Genomic DNA, 23660 nt, shown 5'->3' with positions numbered 1-23660 from the left:
CAAAGGCAGGTGGGTCACTTGAGGTCAGGAGTTTGAGACCAGCCTGGCCAACATGGCAACACCCCATCTCTACTAAAAATACAAAAATTAGCCAGGCATACTGGCGCATGCCTGTAATCCCAACTACTTGTGAGGCTGAGGTGGGAGGACCACTTGAACCCAGGAGGTGGAAGTTACAGGGATGGCATTCCTGCACTGCAGCCTGGGGTGACAGGGTGAAACTCCATTTCAAAAAAACAACAAAAAAAAAAACCTTCCTTGACACCAATAGTATTTAGAGTTGGTGTCTTGTATTCTTCTGTTTTTTCCATTTATTCCACAACCATTACAGAATGCTTGCTAATATATATACTAGGTGCTTGGCTACAAAAAGAATAAGACACAATCCCTGCTTTCAAATAGCTACAGTCTAGTTGTAGAGACAAAAAAACAAGCAGATAACCATTATGCAGTGTAATGAGTATGGCTTATCTTATTTTCCTTATTTAAAATGTGAAGACATACACACACACCCAATTCCACTTAAGCTATTTTCCCACTGCAATTATCACATTCTAACAACCTACGTTATTTATTTATTTATGATGTTTATTTTCAGTCTTCCCTCATTCTACGAAGGTGACAATTTTTGCCTTTTTTATTCATTGATCCCCAACACCTAAAACAGTAAAATATTTCAATAGAAGTTTGTTGAATGAATGTTGAATAAATAAGTGCTATGCAGTATAAAAGCATGAAAAGGGAGCTACCAGAACATAGCAGAATGAATACCAACCTTGTATATGGAAGTCAGTGGGACTTCATAGTGGAAGTGACATTTGTGCCAGCTCTTTTGGCAAATCTGGGTGACTTTGACTGGAAGACCTAATATTCTAAGAGCAAGCAAATGAGAAATACAGAAACACAAAACACATAGGAAACGGTAAGTACAAAGGCATAGAGATATAAAAATAGTACATCTGGAAAACTAAACATATGGCAATAAATATTGGTTATTGATAACTGTGTAAGCTGGGTGATAGGTTCTTAAAGATTCATTATGCCACTCTTTTTTGTGTGTATGTTTACATTTGTCCATAATACAAAGTTAAGAATAAATTAATAAACTATGTTTTAATGAGTATAAAAGAACAGAAAAAAGAATTTCTCTCTTCCAATGTCTATATATATAAATCTCAGAGAAAACTCTGATTGTCCATGTGCTTCTCCCTGAAAGCAATCACTATGGCGTAGGAAGATAGAGTAACACGATGGGCTCAAGCCTGGAATAGATACTAGCAAGTGGCGGGGTGACAGAAGCAGTGCAGGGAGCTAGAGGACACCATGATTGACAGTTCCACCCGACCACATGGAACAGGGGAAAGAAGAGTGTCCTAAGGAAGGTTGGTAGCTGATCCAAATAAATGATATCATGGCCCCAAGGAGGGCTTCAACTGATACTGGAGATGAGGCAGTCAGAGAATGGATTGGGTGGTAGGAGACAATGGAGACAGGTAGAGAGGGCTTATTTTTCTAAATAAGGCCAGGCTGAACCAGGCTCTGGAACCATAGAGAAATCTGCTGTTGGGTTGGGGTTGTGGGCAGAAGGTAGAATGAATGAAAATATGAATCTCACATTAGCTACATCTGGACACAAAGTACTCAAAAATCTCCTGCTTTTCCGTAGAGGAATATTTGAAGATTGAATATGGATAACAACTGATAATGAAAATGCTATAATTTTGTCAGGTAAATTTTAAGTTTGATGCAATTAGAAAAACATCCCCAAAATAGCTTTGATTTGGTTATCATGTGACCAAACCCTGAAGAGCTTAGCTTAGTACAAAAGATATTCAAATACATGTCTCACATATGCTCAAGAAATTGAGCTGAAGGAAGAGACAAAGCAGCACAAGCCATCTGTTTAGAAGGTATGCAAGCTCCAGAGTGAGTGTGGAGAGAAAGGGGCCTCCAGTCTTCCAAGACCAGTGGGTAGCAGAGGAGTCAAAGGCTCCAAGAGGCAGAAACAAGATCCAGAAGTGGGGCAGGCACAATGCTTGAAGCCTGAAAACAAACATTGTGCCTTCTACTGTTGACCATGCAAAGGTCTTTCCTTGAAAACAGTTCCACACACTTCTCTAGGAAATCTTCCAGCATATCTCAGCAGTAATGAGCTGTTCCGCTAGTGGTGTGAGCATCTAGAGGATTCACTGGGGTGTGTTCAAGGCTAGCTTGTTAGGATAGAAGAGACAGGTTTTGATGACATTGGGCCAAAGTACCATGAGTACTAGAAACTTGCCATGTGGCCCAGTCATCTTTCTCCTTCATGAAGTTCATGAAGAATCCATATATGCATGTGCCACTGACAGATGAGAAATTAAAATATTACTTTATAGTTACCTGAATAAATGCCCAATTTCTTAGTGTAGAACTCTCTTTTGAAAACAAAGTTAGAGGCCAGGCACTGTGGCTCACGCTTGTAGTCCCAACACTTTTGGAGTCTGAGGTGGGCGGATCACTTGAGGTCAGGAGTTCGAGACCAGCCTGGCCAACATAGTGAAAGTCCCTCTCTACTAAAATACAAAAATTAGCTGGGCGTGGTGGCATATGCTTGTAATCCTAGCTACTCAGGAGGCTGAGGCTCAAGAATTGCTTGAACAGGGGAGGCGGAGCTTGCAGTGAGCCGAGATCACGCCACTGCACTCCAGCCTGGGCAACAGAGTAAGACTCAGTCTCCAAAAAAAAAACAAAACAAAAAAACAAAGTTAGAGCAAGCAGCCTATACTAAAGGCCCACAAGGGCCTTCGTCTCCCTGTGACATTCCAAGATCTCACTTTCTTTCCTGCCACATTAAACAAGGTGCAAGCAAAAAATGTACACTTAGCTATGCATTTGAGGAAGAGAAAACATGGCCAGATTCCAAGGGAAGGCCCTGATTCAGCTTGCCTATTCCTGCCGCATTAAGAGAAAGCTGAATGGAGGTTCATAACTCTGTTCATGTTAAACATAGATCAATTGATTCCCTAGAATCTGGTCAATCTGTAAACAACCCCTCTCTGGGAAAAGGTGAAGATTAGTAAAGAAGGGAAGATATTGAGCCTCCTGTTGGAAGTAAATGCTCGGTGCTACCAAGTGAAAATAGCACTCAGGCAAAAGTTTTCTCAGCAAGGCAACTTAATTCTACAGAAGGATGCATCTCACGGATGGAGCAATGGCAAGAACACACTAGACAAGGGAAGGTAAGGGGGTCTTAATCCTAACGCAGCTAGTCCCTACCTCTGGGTCTTTCCCCTGTTGGCTAGGGTTGGACCACAAAGTCTAAGCTAATTCCAATTGCCTATTTTAAAGAGAGTGAGGGTACAAGCCAGAGTGGCAGGGTGAGTAGTTTCTGCGGGAAGGACGGTTACAGAAAAGGTGACTAAGAATGACTAAGGACAGAACAGGTGACTAAGGATGACTACAGACAAAAGAGGTGACAGAGGCTAGGAGGGGGTTCTTTACTGAAACTAGGGTCAAAGAGGCACAAAGAACAAGGAACTTAAACTTTAAAATGGAAAACAAAGAACAGGGAATCTAAACATACTGACATATTGGTTCTTTGAAGAGGAACTCAGAGCTCATTGTACTTAACAATTTTTCTCCCTCTTGAATTTTAAAGGGAGTTAACAGGCTAAACTTTGAAGAGGAATTTACTGTATCCTATACTCCCTTCTCTCTAAACACTTGCTCTTCAAAATGTGGTCCACGGACCAACAATATCAGCAGCACCTGACAGCTTGTTAGAAACATAATCGTGGGGCCGGAGGCGGTGGCTCACGCCTATAATCCTAGCACTTTGGGAGGCCGAGGTAGGCGGATCATGAAGTCAGGAGATCAAGACACAGTGAAACCCTGTCTCTACTAAAAATACAAAAAAATTAGCTGAGCATGGTGGCACATGCCTGTAGTCCCAGCTACTCGGGAGGCTGAGGCAGGAGAATCACTTGAACCCAGGAGGCAGAGGTTGCAGTGAGCTGAGATCATGCCATTGCACTCCAGCTTGGGTGACAGAGTGAGACTCTGTCTCAAAATAAGAAAAAAAAAAAAAAAAAAAAAAGAAACATAATCTTGGGCCCCAGCCTAAATTAACAGAGTCAGAAAACTGCATTTTAATAAGGTCTCCAAGCAATTCATATACACATTAAAGTTTGAGAAGCACTGAGATGCTTTTTTACATTTTTAGTATTTTTTTATTTCAATCGCTTTTGGGGTACAAGTAGTTTTTTGTTACATGAATTGTATAGTGGTGAATTCTGAGATTTTAGTGTACCCATCACCCAAGAAAAAATAAATTTGGACAAAAATTTAAGTATAAAGATAGTTAAGAGCATAGATTCTGGAGCCAGGTTTCTTGGGTTTAAGTCCCAGCTCCACTACTCATTAGCAGTGTAATCTCAGGCAAGTCTCTGTGCCTTGGTGTCTAAAATGAGGAAAACAATAGCACTAATTTCACTAAGTTATTATGAAGATTCAGTGGGTTATTATACGTTAAGTGCTTAACCCAATGCCTGGCACAATGTAAATGCTATATGTAGGTGGTACCTATTACTTTACACATTGTACCTAATGTAGAGTTGTTTTTTTTTTTAATCCCTAGGTCCTCCCTACTCTCCCCTTTCTGAGTCTCTAAAGTCCATTATACCACTCTGTATCTCTTTGCACACTCATAGCTTAGCTCCCACTTATATATGAGAACATACATTTTTTGGTTTCCCACTCTTATGTTACTTCACTTAGAATAATGGCCTCTGGCTCCATCCAAGTTGCTGCGAAAGACATTATTTCATTCCGTTTAATGGCTGAGCAGTACTCCATGGTGTATACATACTACATTTTATTTACTTACTCATTAGTCAATGGGCACATAGGCTGCTTCCACATCTTTGCAATTGTGAACTGTGCTGCTATAAACATACATGGAGAAGCACTGAGTTTCTGACTCTTAAGTTCATGCTCAGATTTTCTGTCATTTGGGTCTTTTCTCACTTCCTAAAATAGTGCTCTGCATATGGCCAATGGTTAATGAAAGAATGTTTAAGAAATTCTTGTTGGCATTTAATTCCATTTGAAGGGAGAAGACCATTTCTGGGAAGCCAGAACACGTTTACCAATAAGAGTCTTAAACAGAGGCAGAAGCATACTAACAACAAGCAAACAGAACAATTCTAGACATACACAGACAACTCTGTGGAGTGGGACAGATGGGCATAGTAATTCTACTCTCACTCCATGCTACTGCTCTTACTATTCCCTCCCTTCCTCATTCATGCTTGCCTTTATCGGACCTACTACTAAGCTCTTGTGCTGAGTTCTGCCTCACACACAGGGTGGTACCACATGGGTTACTTATTTCTCATAGCCTTGTCCTCAAACCCAAAATCTAAGAGTGAGATACTGTACCATTAAGCCAGTACACAGTGGGAAAATAAAGCAATTTGGCATGTCAGTATTTCTTACCTTTAAATGGTTGTGACCACTGTGACCCAATTAATGTCTTATTTCTGACAGGAGCCAAATCCCAGGCCTGGGTCTTCATCCAACATTTGCCTCCTGTAGCCTGTCCTAAGCTATTTTAGGGACTGGTAACAACAAAAATTCAGAGTGCCCAACCTCCAATTTCTTCTCTTTGCTCTACCTGATGCAATACCTTAAAGTAAAAAGAGCTGGCAGTTGGCAAATATTTATGAATTTACGGGAGTTCTGTCACTACATTCTTATGGGATCCAATAATGACAGGATTTAATGAGCAATAATTAAAGTTACTATCTGTCGAGCACTTATGATATGCTTCACAACAACCCTATGAAATAAGTAGTAGTCCTATTTAATGAATGAGGAAATTAAGTTTTCAGAAGTTCAATAACTTGTCCAGGAAATAGTCAAGATAGAATTCCAGCTAACACTTGTCTGAGTCTAGAATCTTTTAACCACTGAACTTATATGATGTCTCACTTGTAAGATACTACTGCAAATGCACTGTGTGGGCAGAGAATCATCTACCTTCTCCAGGAATAATGTGAGGATCAAATGAGATGAAAAATGTCAAAGCATTTAGGAAAGTAAAGAAATACAAAATATAAGATATAATTTAGCACACTAAAATTGTGTCCAAATAAAAGCCCTAGGTTCTCTATAAATGACAACTGTATATGTGAAAAATTTTCACCTTTATAATTAGAGCTATCTCAGTTAATTCTATATACATTTTTAATTTATCAAATTAGAAAATATTTCTTAAGAGCTCACCCTTGGTGTTGGCAAGGAGGCGGTGAAACTAGTACATTGCTGACGGGAGCACGAGTTAGTACAATCTTTCTGAAAAGCAAGTTGACAATGTGCTTCGAGACTTTATTAGAACTTGAAATAATGTTTTGTAAGAAAAAATAAATTTGGACAAAAATTTAAGTATAAAGGTAGTTAAGAGCATAGATTCTGGAGCCAGGTTTCTTGGGTTTAAGTCCCAGCTCCACTACTCATTAGCAGTGTAATCTCAGGCAAGTCTCTGTCTTGGTGTCTAAAATGAGGATAACAATAGCACTGATTTCACTAAGTTATTATGAAGATTCAGTGGATTATTATATGTTAAGTGCTTAACCCAATGCCTGGCACAATGTAAATACTATATGTAGGTGGTATCTATTATTTCTATCTCAGTGTTATTTATAATAGCAAAATCTGCCTGACTATAGAAGAATGCTTAGGTACACTACGGTACACTTACAATGGAATTTTTTTTTTTTTTTTTTTTTTTGAGACGGAGTCTCCCCCTGTGACCCAGGCTAGAGTGCAATGGCACAATCTCGGCTCACTGCAACCTCTGCTTCCTGGGTTCAAGCGATTCTCCTGCTCAGTCTCCCAAGTATCTGGGATTACAGGCACCCACTACCACGCCCGGCTGGTTTTTGTATTTTTAGTAGAGATGGGGTTTCACCATGTTAGCCAGGCTGGTCTTGAACTTCTAGTCTCAGGTAAGCTGCCCACCTCCACCTCCCAAAGTGCTAAGATTACAGGCATGAGCCACTGCACCTGGCCACTTACAATGGAATATTGTACAGAATGTTAAAAATGAGGTTTTAAAAGAATATTTAATTACATATAATGTAAAGTAAAAAGCACAGGAAGCAAGGCTGGGGAACATCGCATGACCCTGTCTCTACAAAAAAAAAAAATTGACCAGGGGTGGTGGTGTGCACCTATAGTTGCAACTCCTCGCGAGGATAAGGTGAGAGGTGAGAGGATCCCTTGAGCCCAGGAGTTTGAGGCTGCAGTGAGCAATTATCATGCCACTGCACTCCAGCCTGGGTGACAGAGAAAGACCCTGACTCAAAAAAAAAAAAAAAAAAAAAAGAAAGAAAGAAAAGAAAACAACAACAAAACAGTGAAAGAATTGTGTATATTGTTCCATACTACTTATGTTTGCTAAAAGAGCACTTTTGACAAATATAGATGCCTAGAAAACAACTGGTAGGAATTACATCAAAATATTAACAAAGAATACAACTGGGTATAGACTGGGGGGTTCTTTGTACTTTACTGTATTTTCCAAAGTCTCTAGAACAGTGTTCTCACACTTTCATAGGTAAACAAATCACCCAGTACGCTCGTTAAAATGCAGCTTCTGGGTTAGTAGGTATGGGATTTTCAGATTCTGCATTTCTGATAGGTTCTCCTGTGATGCTGATGATATTGGCCCAAGGTCTACACTTGAATAGCAAGGTTTTAAAGCAGCATATCTGAACCAATATACTGGTTAACTGAGACCCACCCCCAGAGTTTGATTTCGTAGGTCTGGAGTAGGATCCTAGGATTTGCATTTCTGACTGTTTCCCAGGTGATGCTGACACTGCAGGTCTGTGAACAGCACTCTGACAACCGGTGCTGTAAAATCTTTTTTTTTTCTTAACATTAAGGAGGGGAGGGCACTAAAAAATATGTCAGGCTTCTCCATTGCCTCCAAAATCAGATCCAAATTCTTCATCCAAAAGCCCCCATAATGCAACCCAATCATTTCCTACTACTTCTCATTAGGCCATAAAATCAAATCACTATGCCCTAAACGCACCTGAGATTTCAAACATCAGGACTTCCGTTGGATTTCCTCACTCCGGCTATGCCACTTCCTTCTATTTCCTCATGCCAAATCCTACTCAGGCTTCAAGGTCCTCAAATGCTATTTCCTCCATAAAGCCTCCTGATCTACCACTACTCAAAAAGCTACCTCTCCCTCCCCTCCTCAGGGCTGCACAGCACTTTTCGTTCCTCCCCAGTGACAGACACCATCTGTACCTGGTCCACAGACTCTCCCGGTTGGTGGTGTATCTTTGCCTGTAGACTGGGAGTTTCCTGAGGTCAGGGGAGTGACTTGCCTATCTTTGCCTCTTAGCCTTAGCAAATTCCCAGTAGACACCTGACACTCAGAATTGACCAAAAGAAGGAAGGAATGGGACCTCCTGAGGAAGGGCACAGAACTGTCCTGTAAATGGAAACTAGACCGGACACAAGCCAAGCCGATGACCCACAGTAACAGGTGCTCTCCATCTCTGATGTCTGTGATTCATTCTGCACAGCTGCGCATACACAGCGCACGCACACACAGGCTCCCAGAATACGGCGCCCCACACGCTGTACAGCACGCCGCGTTCTGGACGCCCCAACGGCCACACACACCGAGACACACCTCAGCGACAACCTGGATCCATAAAAAGGAGGCCCTGCCCCCTTAAAAATATTAACACCTTACTGCAAAGAACTAAAAGCTACGGCTTGCGCCTGCGCCCCTTGTTCCCCGCCGCACCTTTTCTTGTAGTTAAGAAATCTATTTCTGCACGCATTTCGTCGCCGCCGCCCCCATCCCTACACACACACACACACACACACTCACTCCTCTTCCCCCTACACCCCCACCCCCCAACCCCGCAGCCTTTCAGACGAGGCACGCCTCGGAGAGCGGGATTGAATGGGAAAGAGCGGGGCCGTCTTTGTCATTAATCCTCCCCTCCTTTGGGCCAGCCAAGCTTCTTCCGGGTCAGCGACCATCCCCGCCACCCCACTCGGGACCACGGTCTCCCCGCAGCGCTAGTCCCGGGGCCGCGAGCACCGGCCCCCGCCGCCCGCAGGTTGCGGAGGGAGGAGGGCGGGAGCGGGCGGCGTGGAGCGGAGGGGAGGGGGAGGGGCCGGCGTCCGAGGCGGCGGCGGCGGCAGCGGCGGCGGCGGGAGCAGCCTCTGGCAGCAGCTGGGAGAATGGGAGTGCGGGGCGCCAGACCGCCGCGGGGTGTCACGGCCGCCACGAAGCCTGCGAGGCGCGGGGCCCGCGCCCGCGGCTTTTAAACCCAGGAAGGCGCGGCGGCGGCGGGCAGATCGCGGCGCGCACCAGGCGCCGGGGCGGCGGCCGAATGGAGAGAAAGGGCTCGGCGGCTGGGGCCAAGGGGAACCCGAGCCCGCCCGCGGCCGGAGAGGGGCAGCGGCCACCGCCGCCGCTGTGCGTCCCGGGCGGCGGCGGAGGAGCCCCGGCGCGGGGCCAGGTTGGGGCGGCGGCCGAGCCGGCCGAGCTCATCCGGCGAGCGCACGAGTTCAAAAGCCAAGGGGCGCAGTGCTACAAGGACAAGAAATTCCGTGAAGCCATCGGCAAATACCACCGGGCGTTGCTGGAGCTGAAGGGGCTGCTGCCGCCCCCCGGGGAACGGGAGCGGGACTCGCGCGCGGCCTCCCCGGCTGGGGCCCCCAAGCCCGGCCGCCTCTCGGAGGAGCAGAGCAAGACGGTGGAAGCCATCGAGATCGACTGTTACAACAGCCTGGCAGGTGAGCCGCGCCGCGCCCCCCGCCCCGCGGTCCCAGTTCTTTGGCCCGGTCCCTCCGCGGACCACTGCGGCGCTCCTGCGGTGCAGATTCTCCTGCTGTGACTGTGCTGCTCCTGGGGAGAACCTGGGAGGGAGGCGCTTTGGAAAAAGTGTGACTTTCAGGATTATGGCTTTCAAAGACCATAGTCATCTCTTGTCCCTTCGCTAGCATACATCGTAAATCTCACGTGGAAATGGCTGGATAGATAGAAGGGGACCCAGCTGGCCTGGCTATGGCTGCTGCTGTTACTGCTCACCAGTGGACCTGGGTCCAAAATGCGGAAGCAGAGCCCGGGGTGGGCCCCCGCAACCACCGCTAGCCCAGCTTTTTCCTGCGGGTGGGTCCCGAGGGAGGCCACGCACCTCTCTGCTCTCCTCAGGTAGCATTAGCACCAGGACTGGTCCTCGCCTTTTCCCCAACTAACCGCATCCCTGTAGGTAAGATCTTCCCCAAGTTTTTTGGCCCCGGTAGCAAAGGGGAGTTTGATACCATGCCTTCAGCATCTTGAGCAAAATGGATTCCAGAATGCCACTTTCTTCTCTCTGAGCTCTGCTGGGGCTCCTGGTTGCCAGGTGAAGATCGCAATCTCAAAGGAAGCTTGGTTCATGGTTGGGCTTGAACTATGCTGCATTCTCCCTCTCCTCCCTGCCCCTTTCTCACTATGTGTAGCATCAGTCCTCTCGCCAGCTGGCTGCTAGGGGTGAAGGAAAAGGGGGCCCTTCTCTTGGGCCAAGAAGGTATGCATTCCAACATTCCCTTTGGGGATAAGGGCCAAAATCAGGCATTTAAAAAATTTTTAATTTAGGCGCAGGAATATTTAAAGTCTCTTAAAAAAGGAAGAGTCTGGCTCTTGCCAGGGCCTTCCTGTGAGAAGGTGGGAGAGGTTGGCAAAGGCAACTTGAAAAGCATTCTCTCCTCTTCTCTTGCCCCATTTGGTGAGATTTTGGCATAGTCAACCTTCTCCGACCAAATAAAGGGCATTTCCTCCTAGTTCCTAACATGTCAGGTTGCCTAAACTGTCTATAGACAGTTAGAGCAGAGTAGGGGTGGAAAAGTGACTGGGTGTGGCAGAGGATGGTGAATGTATCTGAAGCCCAGGCAGTTAGGGGAGTAAAAATAAATACTGGCAATTCTGCTCTGTTCTTAACTGCAGATCTCTCTGTTCCCTCTGAGGTTTCTAGTACCAACGTACCTCTATCTTCTCAGAATGCCATGCCCAGTCTCATTTTTGATCAGGTAAAACCCAGGCTACGGAGGTACTTTGTAAATTGTAAAGTAGTTTATAGACTTAAAGGATTAATAGAGTAGTAGTAGCAGCAGTTGGAGGAATGGTGGTGCTAATAGCAATACTAGCAGTAATAGCAGCAGATGAAATTGTAGTACAGCAAAAATTGACTCTTTCAATCCATTATAAGATACAGCTTGAGTCTTTTTGTTCCCATAAGTCTCTGGCATACTGGCTGCTGCCCCATGAATAGTTAAAGGGCAGAGCAGCCATGGGTGGAGGAAGAGGCACTGTGGATTGCTAATGCGGTGACTTTGGAGTGGTAATGGAGTCTTATATTTAGTCAGTATTATCCATGGACATTCTAGGGCTGCCAGCCAGTGGCTAGCACTGCCTTCCCTCCACCCCAGACGTGGTTACATTTCCACGGTGAAATCAAACATGTGTGCTTGGTCAGGCCAGCCCAGTCAGGGTGGGGCTGAAATCTGGACAGCTCCACCACTCCCATCCTCACCTCACACACTGGAAAACTTCAACAGTGAGAGAATGGAAAGTAGCAATAGCAGATTTTCCCCTCTGCTGCCTTCTCCAGTGCTCACCACTTATATTAATAATTAATTGTGTGTGCTGTTAGGCATCCTCCATACCTTGTCTCTTTAAATCTTTATAATCTGTATAAAAGAAATATGATCATCAGTTTTGCAGAGAAAAAGCTCAAGGCTCCGGAGCCATTCTTCTCCAAAGGCAATGTTCTTGTCATCATACTTTGATGCACAAAGTCAGCATCCTCTGGTCCTCTGTCTCACTTGAGCCCACCCAGTTTCAGGTGGGCTCCAAAGCCTTGCACTTTGGAAATTCCTTTGGGAGATCTCAGGCCTGGTAACCAGGAGAAAGAAATAGAGTACTTTGATTCAAGGCTCTAACTGGCTGTTTCCAGATGTCAAGTTTCACAAAAGAAAAAGAGTGATTATAAGCAAAGCACTTTTGTCAAAGCCAAAATCTGTATCCTGTATAGAAAATTCAGCTAGGAGGATGGTTCCACTTAAAAGTCACTCTGGGGAGAAGTAGAAACCTTACGTTTGTTTCCTTCAGGGCTATGTATAAAATCAGTGCTGACTATTTCAGAAGTCCTAGCTAATAAGAAAATATCCTTTTTGGTTAGATTACAAAATAATCAATGCCTGTAATATGTATTTTCTTTTGTAAAATACTAAAACATTTAAAGAAGAAAATACGCAATTACCTGTAATCCAATTAGAAACCCATTGTGGTGTATTTCCTTCCTGTATTTTTTTCTGTGAATAAATGTAAACAGTTTACAAAGCTGAGGTCCTTCTGTGTATACAATCAGGTATCCTGCTTTTAATCCCGTTTACTTATGTCAGAAGCATTTTTCACATTTTGTGAAAATATTTTCATGAAGATTATTTTAAATGGCAACAGAAAAGTTTTAATGTGTATTTATACTTCTCATTGGCTAGAAAGAAAGGAAAGATGATCACTGGTATTGCTGTTAGAGCCAGAACAGTGCAGCATGGCCCATGAGATATATTTTCGCCTGTGTGCCTGCTAAAAGGAAGGAGACCAGCAACTGGGGGTTTATTCTGGAAGAAAGGCAGTTGACCCTTCTACCAGGGTTGCAGCACCAGCTGAGTAGCCCAACAAGCTCCAGGTTCTGGGGCAGTCTGAATATATTTAATCAAGGATCTGTCCTCCTTCTACATAAAGCTCTATATGGAGAGAGAGGACTGGGTTTTAGGAGGAAGTTGGACTACTAGCCCAGAAGTACCTGGAAAATTAAGCTGTGTTGCTAAGGGCATCACTGCTCCAAACAAGAGGTGGTTATGAGGCTTCTGGAGTAAATCTAGGCTCAGTAAACCCTTGTACTCCACATGGAAGCCTCCAAAAGAATAGCAAGGGGACAGCTAGAATGTGCTAAGAGATGTTGGTCTAAAAATCTGTTTGGATGACTTGAGGGGACACATGAAGGATGTGCAGGCAATTTGCAAATGGCTCCAGGTTGTGGTCTCTTCTGGCTGGGATTTCCTTTTGGTTGGAAGGGATCTGACCAGTTGTGCTGGGCCCCTGGATGTGATTTTTGTGTATCTTATTTTCCAAGAAATTCAAAGAAGTAGGTGGGGAGCATTCTGTTTCTACAGTATTTCAGATGATCCTGATACAATGATTAGAAAAGATATCCTGACCTTCCTGGGGAGACATAGGAATCTGATCTTTACAGAGCCTACAGAGGAAGCATGTATTGGCCTGTTGATGGACTCTTCTTGACATTGAACAAGATACAGGACTCCCCTGGGGCCTTGGAATGTTCTGTGTAGAACCCTTTGAAGGGCAGAGCCTTTTGCCCTACATTGGTTCCTGTGGGGCTATGGTGGCCCTAGCTGAAGTATGATCAAAGGGATACAACACACAATGATTTTGTTGGTATCTTCAAATGATGTTCAAGGCCAGCAGTAGAGATGGAAATCAACAAACCATGGCACTGGACCTGAAGGCTAGGAGCTTGTGTCTCTGTCCCTGGGATACCTTGTGACCTTGGAGAAGCCCCTGCCATTTTATTTTACCTTCATTTTCCCATCTACTGAGAGCTATGTTTAGGAGATTTTTGTTGATCTTACCAAAGGGGCACCTAATATCCATTGATCTCAAATGAAGCCTTGGGATAGGGTTGTGGCAAGGCCTAGAAGGAAGTCACACTGGGAAAAGGCCTGGGATGGTGCTGGTTTGAAACAAGCTTTTCAGTGCTTGTGGACATGTCTTAAAGCCATGGGATCGGAGCCAGCCACATAATTTGCAGGGCCCAGCGCGAAATGAAATGTAGGACTCTTTGTTGAAAAGGCAGGCAGGAAGTGTCGCTAATGATCCTAAAAGATAAAGCTTTTTTCTTTCATTCTTTCTGTCGACTTGACATGGTGCTTTGTATTTGCTATTTAATGTCATTGCAAATAAAAAATTTTTTAAATTTAATTATTAGCATAGATTTTACTATTCTTTATATTGTGTGGTGCCAGTTTTAAATGAACTTATAGGAACACTTTACTTATATGAGGAATTATAAAAATTATACAATTTATACTTCTGTAGCTCCTACATGCATATGTATTTATTCTTACTAGAACAGTGGAAATGCTGCACCAAATAAACTGAACTATTTTTATTTCCCTTTTTTATAAGTGTACTTTATATGCATACTTCATATGTGCACTTTCTACCAGGCTTTCAGATGAGCCAGGAAAGGAAAAGGGACTACACGTGACCCTACCCTTTCCTTCTGTGTCATCATTTTCAGCATGAGTGGTTGGCTAATATGGGAAAGCAACATAGGTAGGAAAGAATATGATAGGGTTCCTAAATTATTTGTTTCTGAGAACATTTTTTTTTCCACGTTTGAAGCCATTTCTAGTTTGAATGGAAAGAATGGCCCTTTGGGACTGGCAGCATAGTCACTTGGTTATGGGCGTAATTAAGTCTTGATGAACTCTCACGCATCGTGGGGCTCCTAGAATTCTTTGCCCATGGGGCATCGTGAATGCTTTATGCAAATGGGGCAGCAAAGAGTGGCATTGTGCCCATCTCCTCTGTCCCTACTCACGCTGTGTTGTCCCATCAGACTTCACTTAAACAAATCGCAAGCTTAAAGATAAAGCGACTAAGAATTTCAAGAAGGCAATAGCAGATTATTAAATGAAGTGCAGGTTCCTTCTGAGTGTGTGGCTCTATGCAACAGTGCAAGTTGCCCACCCTTGAAGCCAGCCCTCAATGGGACACCAGAAGATGGCTGGATGGATGCATTTGAGGTAGACAAAATTGGATACAGACTGTAAGGCAGAGGCTAAGAACAAAGGGTATTCAACAGATGTTGGTGTAAAGGTGGATGAATTACAAATTTAAAAACTCAGTGGTGAAAATGAGGTCAGGGGCTAGAGATAAGCAGTAACTTTGCAGTCAGAGGATGAATTCCTAGGGTAAGGACTGGTCAAAAGAAGGGAAAAGAATATAGGCCTCATGCTAAGATGCTCAGCCGAGATCTTGCCATCCCGATGGGTGGGCTTGACTGGCTAAGCTGCTGTTAACCTGGGGCTGTTCCTTAGGTAGTCCCTTGAGCAATAAATCTTAAGGATCAGGTAAATGGGACTTGTAATACCTTCTTCCAAGGAAGAAAGTGAGAATTGAAACTTGCAGAATGCTTTCAAGGAAGGTACTGGGAAGAACATCACAAATTTAGACATTGGGCTGAGTTCCTAAAGTGGATTTGGAAGCTCCTTAGTCCACCTCCAAGGGAAATAAGTCAGGTGGCTTTTAGCCAGGAACTCTTTAGTACATCTTGAAATCAGAGTCCCTACAGCCAAAATACATGGGAGTGCCCCCTCCATGGCAAGGAAACTCAGCTGCAGAGCAGACAGGAAGGCCAAGATGTGGAGCAGCCAAAAGCAGCTCCCAGAGCTTTCACAGGTTGTGGGTGACCTCCAGATTCACTATAAGGAAATCCTCTCCTTACATCTGTTCTCTTTCACCACCAGACTGTGCCTACTCCAGACAGCTAGGATGAAAACTGAATGTTTCAATCAACCAACTAGAGATTTCCTAAACTCCTTTGGAAAGGCAGATGTCCATGTTTGGAACAGAATTTTCCATTTCACCCGGATGATTAGTGTGGCCCAGGCCCAGGCATGGAGCAGCAACTCTAAGGTCTAGCTCGGACAATGGTACCAGACTTAAAAAAGCCAAAGATAATCCTACAGGGATTAAAGGAGTTTAGCCTACCTTGTGGTATTTATATGGCCTTTTATTATTCATTAGCACTGTAATGCTCACTATCTTATACAGACATACAGTGTCATATTCCCACCAAAAGTATGAAGTGGTACTAACAAGCTCAAGATTTCTGTAAAAATCGGAATTTTGATTTTGGATTTGGATATGACCCCAAACCCTACATAGGTGCGTAAATTCCCCTGTCAATACTACCAGCTTGTCATCCCACGTGAGCTAGGCATTTCCAATGATAGGGATATTCACCACCATCTGAAGCAAACTTTTTGACAACCACCACCAAAACAACTATAATAATGGTATCAGTAATCACAGAAGGGATTACCATGATGAGCCCAGCACATAGTAGATGTTCCACAAATGTGTTTGAAATGAATGAAAATGCTTGTCCCAGTATCTGTCTCTTGTTAAGGATCCAACAAATTCAATAATTCCATTAATGTTTATTGAGCACTTATTATACACCAGACCCCAGGCTTGGGGGCTGGGTATACAGCAGTTAATATGAAGGACAAGGTCCCTGCCTTACATGAACTTACATATATATAATTTCATTTGATCTATACAACTCTGTGAGACAGAAAAGTCAGCCTTGGAACAGTTACATCACTTGCCCATGGTCACATAGTGGTATGTAGCCAACTGGGATCTCTCAACCACCGGGGCTGTAATTCCAAAGCCTGCAGTCTTAGCCATTCCCCCTACCACCTCCGTCTTTAGGGGTTTTTTCCTTAGATACTAAAACTTGTCTCACTGAAATTTCTTTTAATCCATCAATATTCTACTCTTTAAAGCAACACAGAGTATCGTCTCTGTAGCAAAGACAAGCTTTGACATTTTTAGGGTAACTGTCTTGCCCATCTTCCAGTCTTTCCTTCTGGTGGTTAGACATCCTTTTACTGTGAATGTGCCTTATGTGATTAGGACTCTCATTCCATGGCCATCCTGGGTGCTTAAGGGGAAAGTGTCCTGTGTTCTGAAACCAGGTCATTGTTTCCCTAGGTCCTCCCATGTCAGTAGGAAGGTGACCTGAATTTGTATGGACAGTGGGGAGTGAGAAGCCCCGTGAGTCATAATTTCTAATGAACGTAGAGACTGCAAAATCCCCACCCATGTCTCTCCTCTTTTCTTCCTCCCTTGCTTTAGGGTGTGTGAATTCCAGTTAAGAGGTCTTGAGAAATCGAAGTAGAAATGTGAAGACTAGGAGTTCATTTCAGCCATTAAAGAATTGGGCTGAGTTCCTAAAGTGGATTTGGAAGCTCCTTAGTCCACCTCCAAGGGAAATAAGTCCCTTGGCTAGGCGCGGTGGCTCACACTGGTAGTCCCAGCACTTTGGGAGGCCAAGGTGGGTAGATCACCTGAGGTCAGGAGTTTGAGATCAGCCTGTCCAACATGGTGAAACCCCGTCTCTACTAAAAATACAAAAATTAGCTGGGCGTGGTGGCGTTTGCCTGTAATCCCAGCTACTCGGGAGGCTGAGGCAGGAGAATCACTTGAACCTGGGAGACGGAGGTTGCAGTGAGCCAAAATCGTGCCACTGCACTCCAGCCTGGGCGACAGAGCAGGACACCATCTCAAAAAAAAAAAAAGAATATACTTGATGAGGAAAATAAAAGGGGTGTTCTTTGAGGGCTAAAATTTCCCCAATTTTCTTCAGACATCTTCTTCTTTTAAGAATGTAGCAGAAGTGGGGCTTTGTGAAAAGGGACCTGGACTGCAAGTTCTGTCTCTAACTTCCTGTGTGCCTTGGATCAAGGAGTTTTACCTCTTGGACCATGGTTTTCTGAATTTCAGAAAATAAGGGTTGAATTCCAAGATCTCTAATCTCCTTCCCAGGTCTTAAAGAAAAATTCTCCACATCATTCTTTCTGAACTGTGTGGCCATTACATGGAATAGAGAAGTTCTATGTGTGCTTAGAGATACTAGTCTTCAAAACCTACATTACTTGAAAAGGCAGAATGCAGAACAGTCTTTAATATAATTTTCTTTGTGTAGAATTTTAATAAGAGAATAAACATATATGCTAGTACCATGTTCACATTCAAGAAAATTGTCTCAAGTCATACCAGAAAAGCAGTTAACTGTTACCTTTGGAAAAAAGAGGCTAGACAAGGAATAGCGCAGAGAGATTTTAACTTTTATTTTTATTTATTTATTTTTTTTGGAGACATAGTCTTACTCTGTCACCCAGGCTGGAGTGTAAGTAGTGCATTATCAGCTCACTGCAACCTCTGCCTCCTGGGTTCAAGCGTTTCTCCTGCCTCAGCCTCCCGAGTAGCTGGGATTACAGGCGTGCACCACCATGTCCAGCTAACTTTTTGTATTTTTAGTAGAGATGGGGTTTCGCTGTGTTGGCCAGGCTGGTCTCTAACTCCTGGCCTCAAGTGATCCCCCCGCCTTGGCCTCCCAACGTGCTGGGATTACAGGCGTGAGCCACCGCACCTGGCCTAACTTTTTACTTTAAATCTTCCTGTCATGTTTGACTTCTCTACCTACATGCATTATTACTTCTTTTTTCCAAGAAAAATGATGACATGGGTTATCTCTGTAGAAAAATTATGAGTAATTTTGCGTTTTAAAAATATTTCTGAAGAAAACATAACCTACAAACATAATTTTAATGCCATTCTGGGTATTATCATGCCCTGTCTATACTTGTCAAGCAACATTATCCCACGCCTCAAACTTTCTCTTAATATCTCATGAAAAGACTTGTCTCCTTTTCTGCAGTGGCCACCATCCCAGTCCATACACAGGGCTAAATCCTGGCAGCATGGTACCCCACAGAGTAGGAGTATGCCGCCTAGACTCTGTTGCACATTAGTGACAGTTTGAATCTTCTGATGAGGCAAAGAAGAGAGCTGAGTCAGCCCTTGTGGTGTAAACTGGATCTGAATGTTAGTAACATGCCTCTGGTGTAGAGGAAGGCATGGTGTCGGTGCTCAGCATCCAAGGTTCTTGTTAGCTCCTGAGTCTAGAAATCCCGCATGTTGGAGGCTCAGCCAGAGCAGCTGGAGCACCCAGAAGGAAGCTCACTCATTTATTGGATCTTTATTGGATGCTTGCTGTGACTCTTCACAGCCCAAATCTAAATCCTTTCTGTTTTGTTTTGTTTTGTTTTTTAATGGAGTGGGGGCAGTTGGGACCAGGGTTTTAGTCCAGTCTCTGCTGCTAACTTGTTCTTTGACTTTGAGCAAGTCACATCCTGCTGAGCCTCAGTTTCCCCATCTGTAAACACTGGGGGTTAGATCAGCTTCCTGCCAAGCTTTCTTTCAGAACCATTGAACTATCCAGGATTTCAAAGGGCTTCTAGCAACCCCCTCCCTGCCTTGATCTTTCTGGGAGCAGTCAGATTTGGGAAGGAAACAGGAGACAAGCTCTCTTTTATTCCAGCTTACTGGTATGTGCTAACAAATAAGCATTAAACGATCCCAACTGAGATTTCCAAGGCAACCCTTGCAAATTTGAGGGTAAACCAAAGGGATGTCAAAGCCTCCTTGGATGATACAGTCAAGCACTGGATTTCTGAGAGAAAATGGGTAGGAATTGAATCCTATATAAAATCTTATCTGGGCCTGGGAATCTAAGTTGATGGCACCAAATAGTACTCATTGCTGCTGTACCTTCCTAGATTATCCCCAAATTCAACTAATCAAGCAGCCATTCAGCATCAGAAACCAGGCAATGCTGGCTAAATTAGACCAGGAAGTACTGGTAGCAGTGAAAACAAAAAACAAAATAAAACAAAAGCTTTTGATAAACAGACTGGGAAGAGTTTGAGAGAACAGTTGCTGGCTGAGTTATAGCATCTCAGAGAGTTCCTACCCATGGCTCAAGGCTGGAAAGCCCTGGGGATTCTGGGCTGGATCTGAGCATTTGGGGATGTGATTCTGGGCCTGTTGCTTATGTCCAATCAGAACTACACTCCTTTCTCTAATGGATCTGCACCTCCAGGTTGTGGAGACCACAGGACCATTGGAAACTTGAGTGGACTCTGATGCCTATACAGAGAGGGGGGTATCCCATGTGTGCCCATGAGGATGGCAAGGAAGACAGATCACAGAGGAAAAGACAGGAAGCAACCTAGACCTCAGAAAACCTGAGGGACGATGTGGCATAATGGAAACAGGTCTTTACATAGTGAAATCTGAATCTGAATCCTAGCTTCCCTACTTCTTCCTCCATTAACCTTGGGCCGGACCCAACCACTGTGGCTTCTGTTTCCATGACAGCATGGGAGTAATAATAATGTACCACACAGGATTGTTATGGTGATTAAATTTAATGATATATGCACCCATGCCTAGCACAGTGCCTGGCTCATAACAGATGCTTAATAGATGCTAGTTAATATTTGAATCTAACTCCTACTCCAGTATGCATGAAGACAGAGGAAAATGTAGAGAAAGAGAGGGGGAAAGAATGCAGCAAAGAAGGCTATAGGGAAACATGGGAAGCAAGTGAGCAAAAAGCTGAGGGCAAAACAGGGGCCAGGGGAAAGAATGCCATCTCCCTAAGTGTCTGCAGGAGAGGGGAGGTGAGAAGGTATAAGCCAACAACCTTGGTGGGGTGTGGACATTTCCCACCACCATGCCTGGGGTATTCCTGGTCTAGGGAGGCTGAGTGAACATGTAACTCATCAGTTAGTTGAAAGACCGCAGAGCTCCACCATGACCAAGAGCCTTTGGGTCAGGGGTCTATGCCCAGTCCAGCTTCTCAGGATTTGGGTCAGTCTAAGAAACACTTAGAAACTCTGGGTTCTAGGCACACATTATCTCCAGCCTGAGATTCTCCAAGTGAATAAGGCTCAGTTAGAAAGTGCCTGTTCCCTGCCACTTTTCACACTTTGCCCCAGGATTCCCCCGACCCTGTCTTTGAAATGAAACAGCAGGGAAAGAACTTCAGGCACTCTCACAAGTCAGACCAGTTGAGAATCTGACAGCGGAAAATAAGGATTTGCCTGCCAGGAAGAGAAGATACACGCTGTGATCATTTGAGTCCCCAGGGGAGCTTAACAGGCAAGAAAGCTTTCTGGTGGGAAGAGAAAGAGAGGATGCAGAGGCTCGTAGGAGAAGGAGACATCTGAGAGAGAAGCCATGGGGCTGGCAGCCCCGGGCCTGCCCCACCCTCTTGTGCATCAGGCAGATGCCAGCTTACTGAGCTTCCTTATTGGGGTAGGATGAAGAAAGTCCTTGGCTTAATCAGGCATCTTGGGAGTGAGAGCACTACCAGGTGTTTCCCTTGGGCCCGCTCACAGCTGCTCCTCCACCAAAACACCCAGGGTCCCTCATGACCCTAACCATCCCCAGGACAGTGCCCCATGAAGAGGCAGTGCTTTCTGCCTAGGAAACCCTTCTGAATCCCTTTTCATACCTCTTCTCCCAAGTTCCTCTTCCCCTCATTCCCCAGCTCTCTCTGAAGGGATGATAATGGCCAGTGGTGACTTTTTAAATATAGTTTCTGCCCGGGAGTGGTGACTCACGCCTGTAATTCCAGCAGTTTGGGAGGCCAAAGCGGGTGAATCACCTCAGGCGGGTCAGTTTGAGACCAGCCTGGCCAACATGGTGGAACCCTGTCTCTGCTAAAAATACAAAAATCAGCCGGGCGTGGTGGTGTATGCTTGTAGTCCCAGCTATTCAGGAGGCTGAGGCAGAAGAGTCGCTTGAACCCACGAGGCGGAGGTTGCAATAAGCCAAGATCGTACTACTGCATTCCAGCCTGGGTGACAGCGAGGCTCTGTCTAAAAAAAAAAAAAAAAAGAAGAAAAAGAAAAAAAAATTTTCTAATTACAAAAGTAAAGCATCATAGTTGCAGAAGTTATTGATACTAAAAGAAAAACCTTAGACAAATTAAATTTAGCAGCGTTTAATTGAGCAAAGAATGACTCGTGAATCGGGCAGCCTCCCAAGCCCGAAGAGGCTCAGAGAGACTTCAGTGCAGCCACATGGTGGAAGAAGATTTACGAAACAGAAAAAGGAAAACCACCGTACAAAAAAGTGGAAGCGAGGTACAGAAACAGCTGATACTTAACAGCTCTGCATTTGCCTTATTTGAACTCAGTTTGAACAGTTGGTTGCTTTTGATTGGCTAAAACTCAGTTGATTGACATAAGAGTAGGTTGCAGACTGTTTACACATCCAGCTAGTTTTCAGTTCACTATGGTTCATTATGTACAAAGAAACCTTTAGGCCAAACTTAGAATATGTAAGGAGGCAGCTTTAGGCTAAATTTAATTTAGCATTGAAAAGTATGACAAATTACAAAGAAGAAGCCCAGGCGCGGTGGCCCCCGCCTGTAATCACAGCACTTTGGGAGGCCGAAGTGGGTGGATCCCCTGAGGTTGGGTGTTTGAGAACAGCCTGGCCAACATGGTGAAACCCTGTCTCTATTAAAAATACAAAAATTAGCCGGGCGCAGTGGCATGCACCTGTAGTTCTAGCTACTGGGGAGGCTGAGACAGGAGATTCGCCTGAACCGGGGAGGCGGAGGTTGCAGTGAGCTGAGATTGTGCCACTGCTCTCCAGCGTCGCTTGCGCGACAGAGCAAGACTCCATCTCAAAAAAAAAAAAAAAAAAAAAAAAATTATAAAGAAGAAGATAAAACTCAGTCATTTACCACCCCAAGATGACAACACTTAACTGTTTTGGTTTATTTCCTTGCCGTTTTTCTTCCGTGTGGGTGTATGATCATTTATATGTAAAGCAAACATCAGCCAACCCCCTTCAGGTCTACCTTTCCCAGTGTATTTAGGAAACAAGGGGTTGTTCTCACGTGGGCTGGGGCCACTGCAGGGACCTCCTGTGTTTTCTCCCCTCCCCTCCCACAGGATGCTGCTCACTCTGTTTGCGTGACAACCAAAGGGCCACTCGACTTCCTGTTGCTGCTACTTCCTTTTCACATTCCATGGCACCACTACGCCCAGATGTATAATTTCACTAGACTTTACTGAAGGTTCTGGGATACAGAAGGAGTTTACATCTCAAAAATTGAATATTAGAAATTCTTCCTCCTAAAACTCATTTGACTATCAGACGAATTTCGAATGAACCACTCACCTTTTTTGGGAGGTTCCAGCTCCCCGCCATGCTGCTTGGACTCTTTCTCCCCTCCAGCCCTTCTCAGCTGCTTAGGTTTCCCCACTCTCAGATTCCCTTCATTTCATATACAAAGCAGTTTGGGCATCTTTTCATCTGTGTGCCTACCACTGACCTCTAAGCTTCACCTTCCCCACCTGAAGCAGTTGATGAAGTCAGTCTCCTCCAAAAAGAGAATTTCTTCCCTTAGAGAAACTCTGCTATAGATGTTACAAATTATTCACCCATACAGAAGGAATAGAACGTTTAAAAGAAAAACTAATTCTTCACTCTGATACACACACACACACACACGCACATTTATTTTTCACAACATTCAGGTTTATACTGTACAAACTTTAGCAACCTTCATTTTTTTCCACCAGTGTTTTCATTGAAAATATTTTTCAGTGTTCCACAGCATGACTGTAATGGCTGTGTAATGTTCCATTGCACCAATGTCCCATTATTTATTTAACTAATCTACTGATGGATACTTAGGTTATTTCTAGCATTCTGTGATTACAACACAGTGCTGCCACAGAAGTGCTCTTTCCGCTATACATGTGCCTGTTAATTATCCTATCCCCAAACACATCTGAGGACATGAGGGAAGGAGGGTGGGAGAGGCAATAGGAACAGGGGACACATCTCTGGGGCAGGAGAGGGGATTGAAACGGGGGAGACATTCTTTAATGTCCAGAAAGAGAACAGG

The 23660-nt window shown here is 44.3% G+C and overlaps 1 protein-coding gene and 1 long non-coding RNA gene across 2 annotated transcripts in view; one reads left to right on the top strand and one right to left on the bottom strand.

Annotated features, from left to right (window-relative positions):
- Positions 1 to 8591, bottom strand: part of LOC111554614 — a 36441-nt gene extending 27850 nt beyond the window's left edge. Inside the window, exons 1-2 of the long non-coding RNA XR_002735291.1 lie at positions 8305 to 8591; positions 776 to 872 (exon numbers count right to left, since the gene is read on the bottom strand). This is a non-coding gene — a long non-coding RNA (uncharacterized LOC111554614). The remainder of the gene's footprint in view (positions 1 to 775; positions 873 to 8304) is intronic.
- Positions 8592 to 9073: 482 nt separating this feature from the next.
- The window catches only part of TTC9 (tetratricopeptide repeat domain 9), a 32337-nt gene continuing 17750 nt past the window's right edge, over positions 9074 to 23660 (top strand). Inside the window, exon 1 of the mRNA XM_023230281.1 lies at positions 9074 to 9816. Within this exon, the coding sequence (XP_023086049.1) occupies positions 9411 to 9816 (406 nt within the window). The 5' untranslated portion in view covers positions 9074 to 9410. The remainder of the gene's footprint in view (positions 9817 to 23660) is intronic.

The sequence above is a fragment of the Piliocolobus tephrosceles genome, chromosome 6 (assembly GCF_002776525.5).
Source record: "Piliocolobus tephrosceles isolate RC106 chromosome 6, ASM277652v3, whole genome shotgun sequence".
Taxonomy (NCBI): domain Eukaryota; kingdom Metazoa; phylum Chordata; class Mammalia; order Primates; family Cercopithecidae; genus Piliocolobus; species Piliocolobus tephrosceles.
The sequence above is the reverse complement of the archived record's forward strand: the minus strand, read 5'-3'. Positions and strand labels throughout refer to the sequence as shown.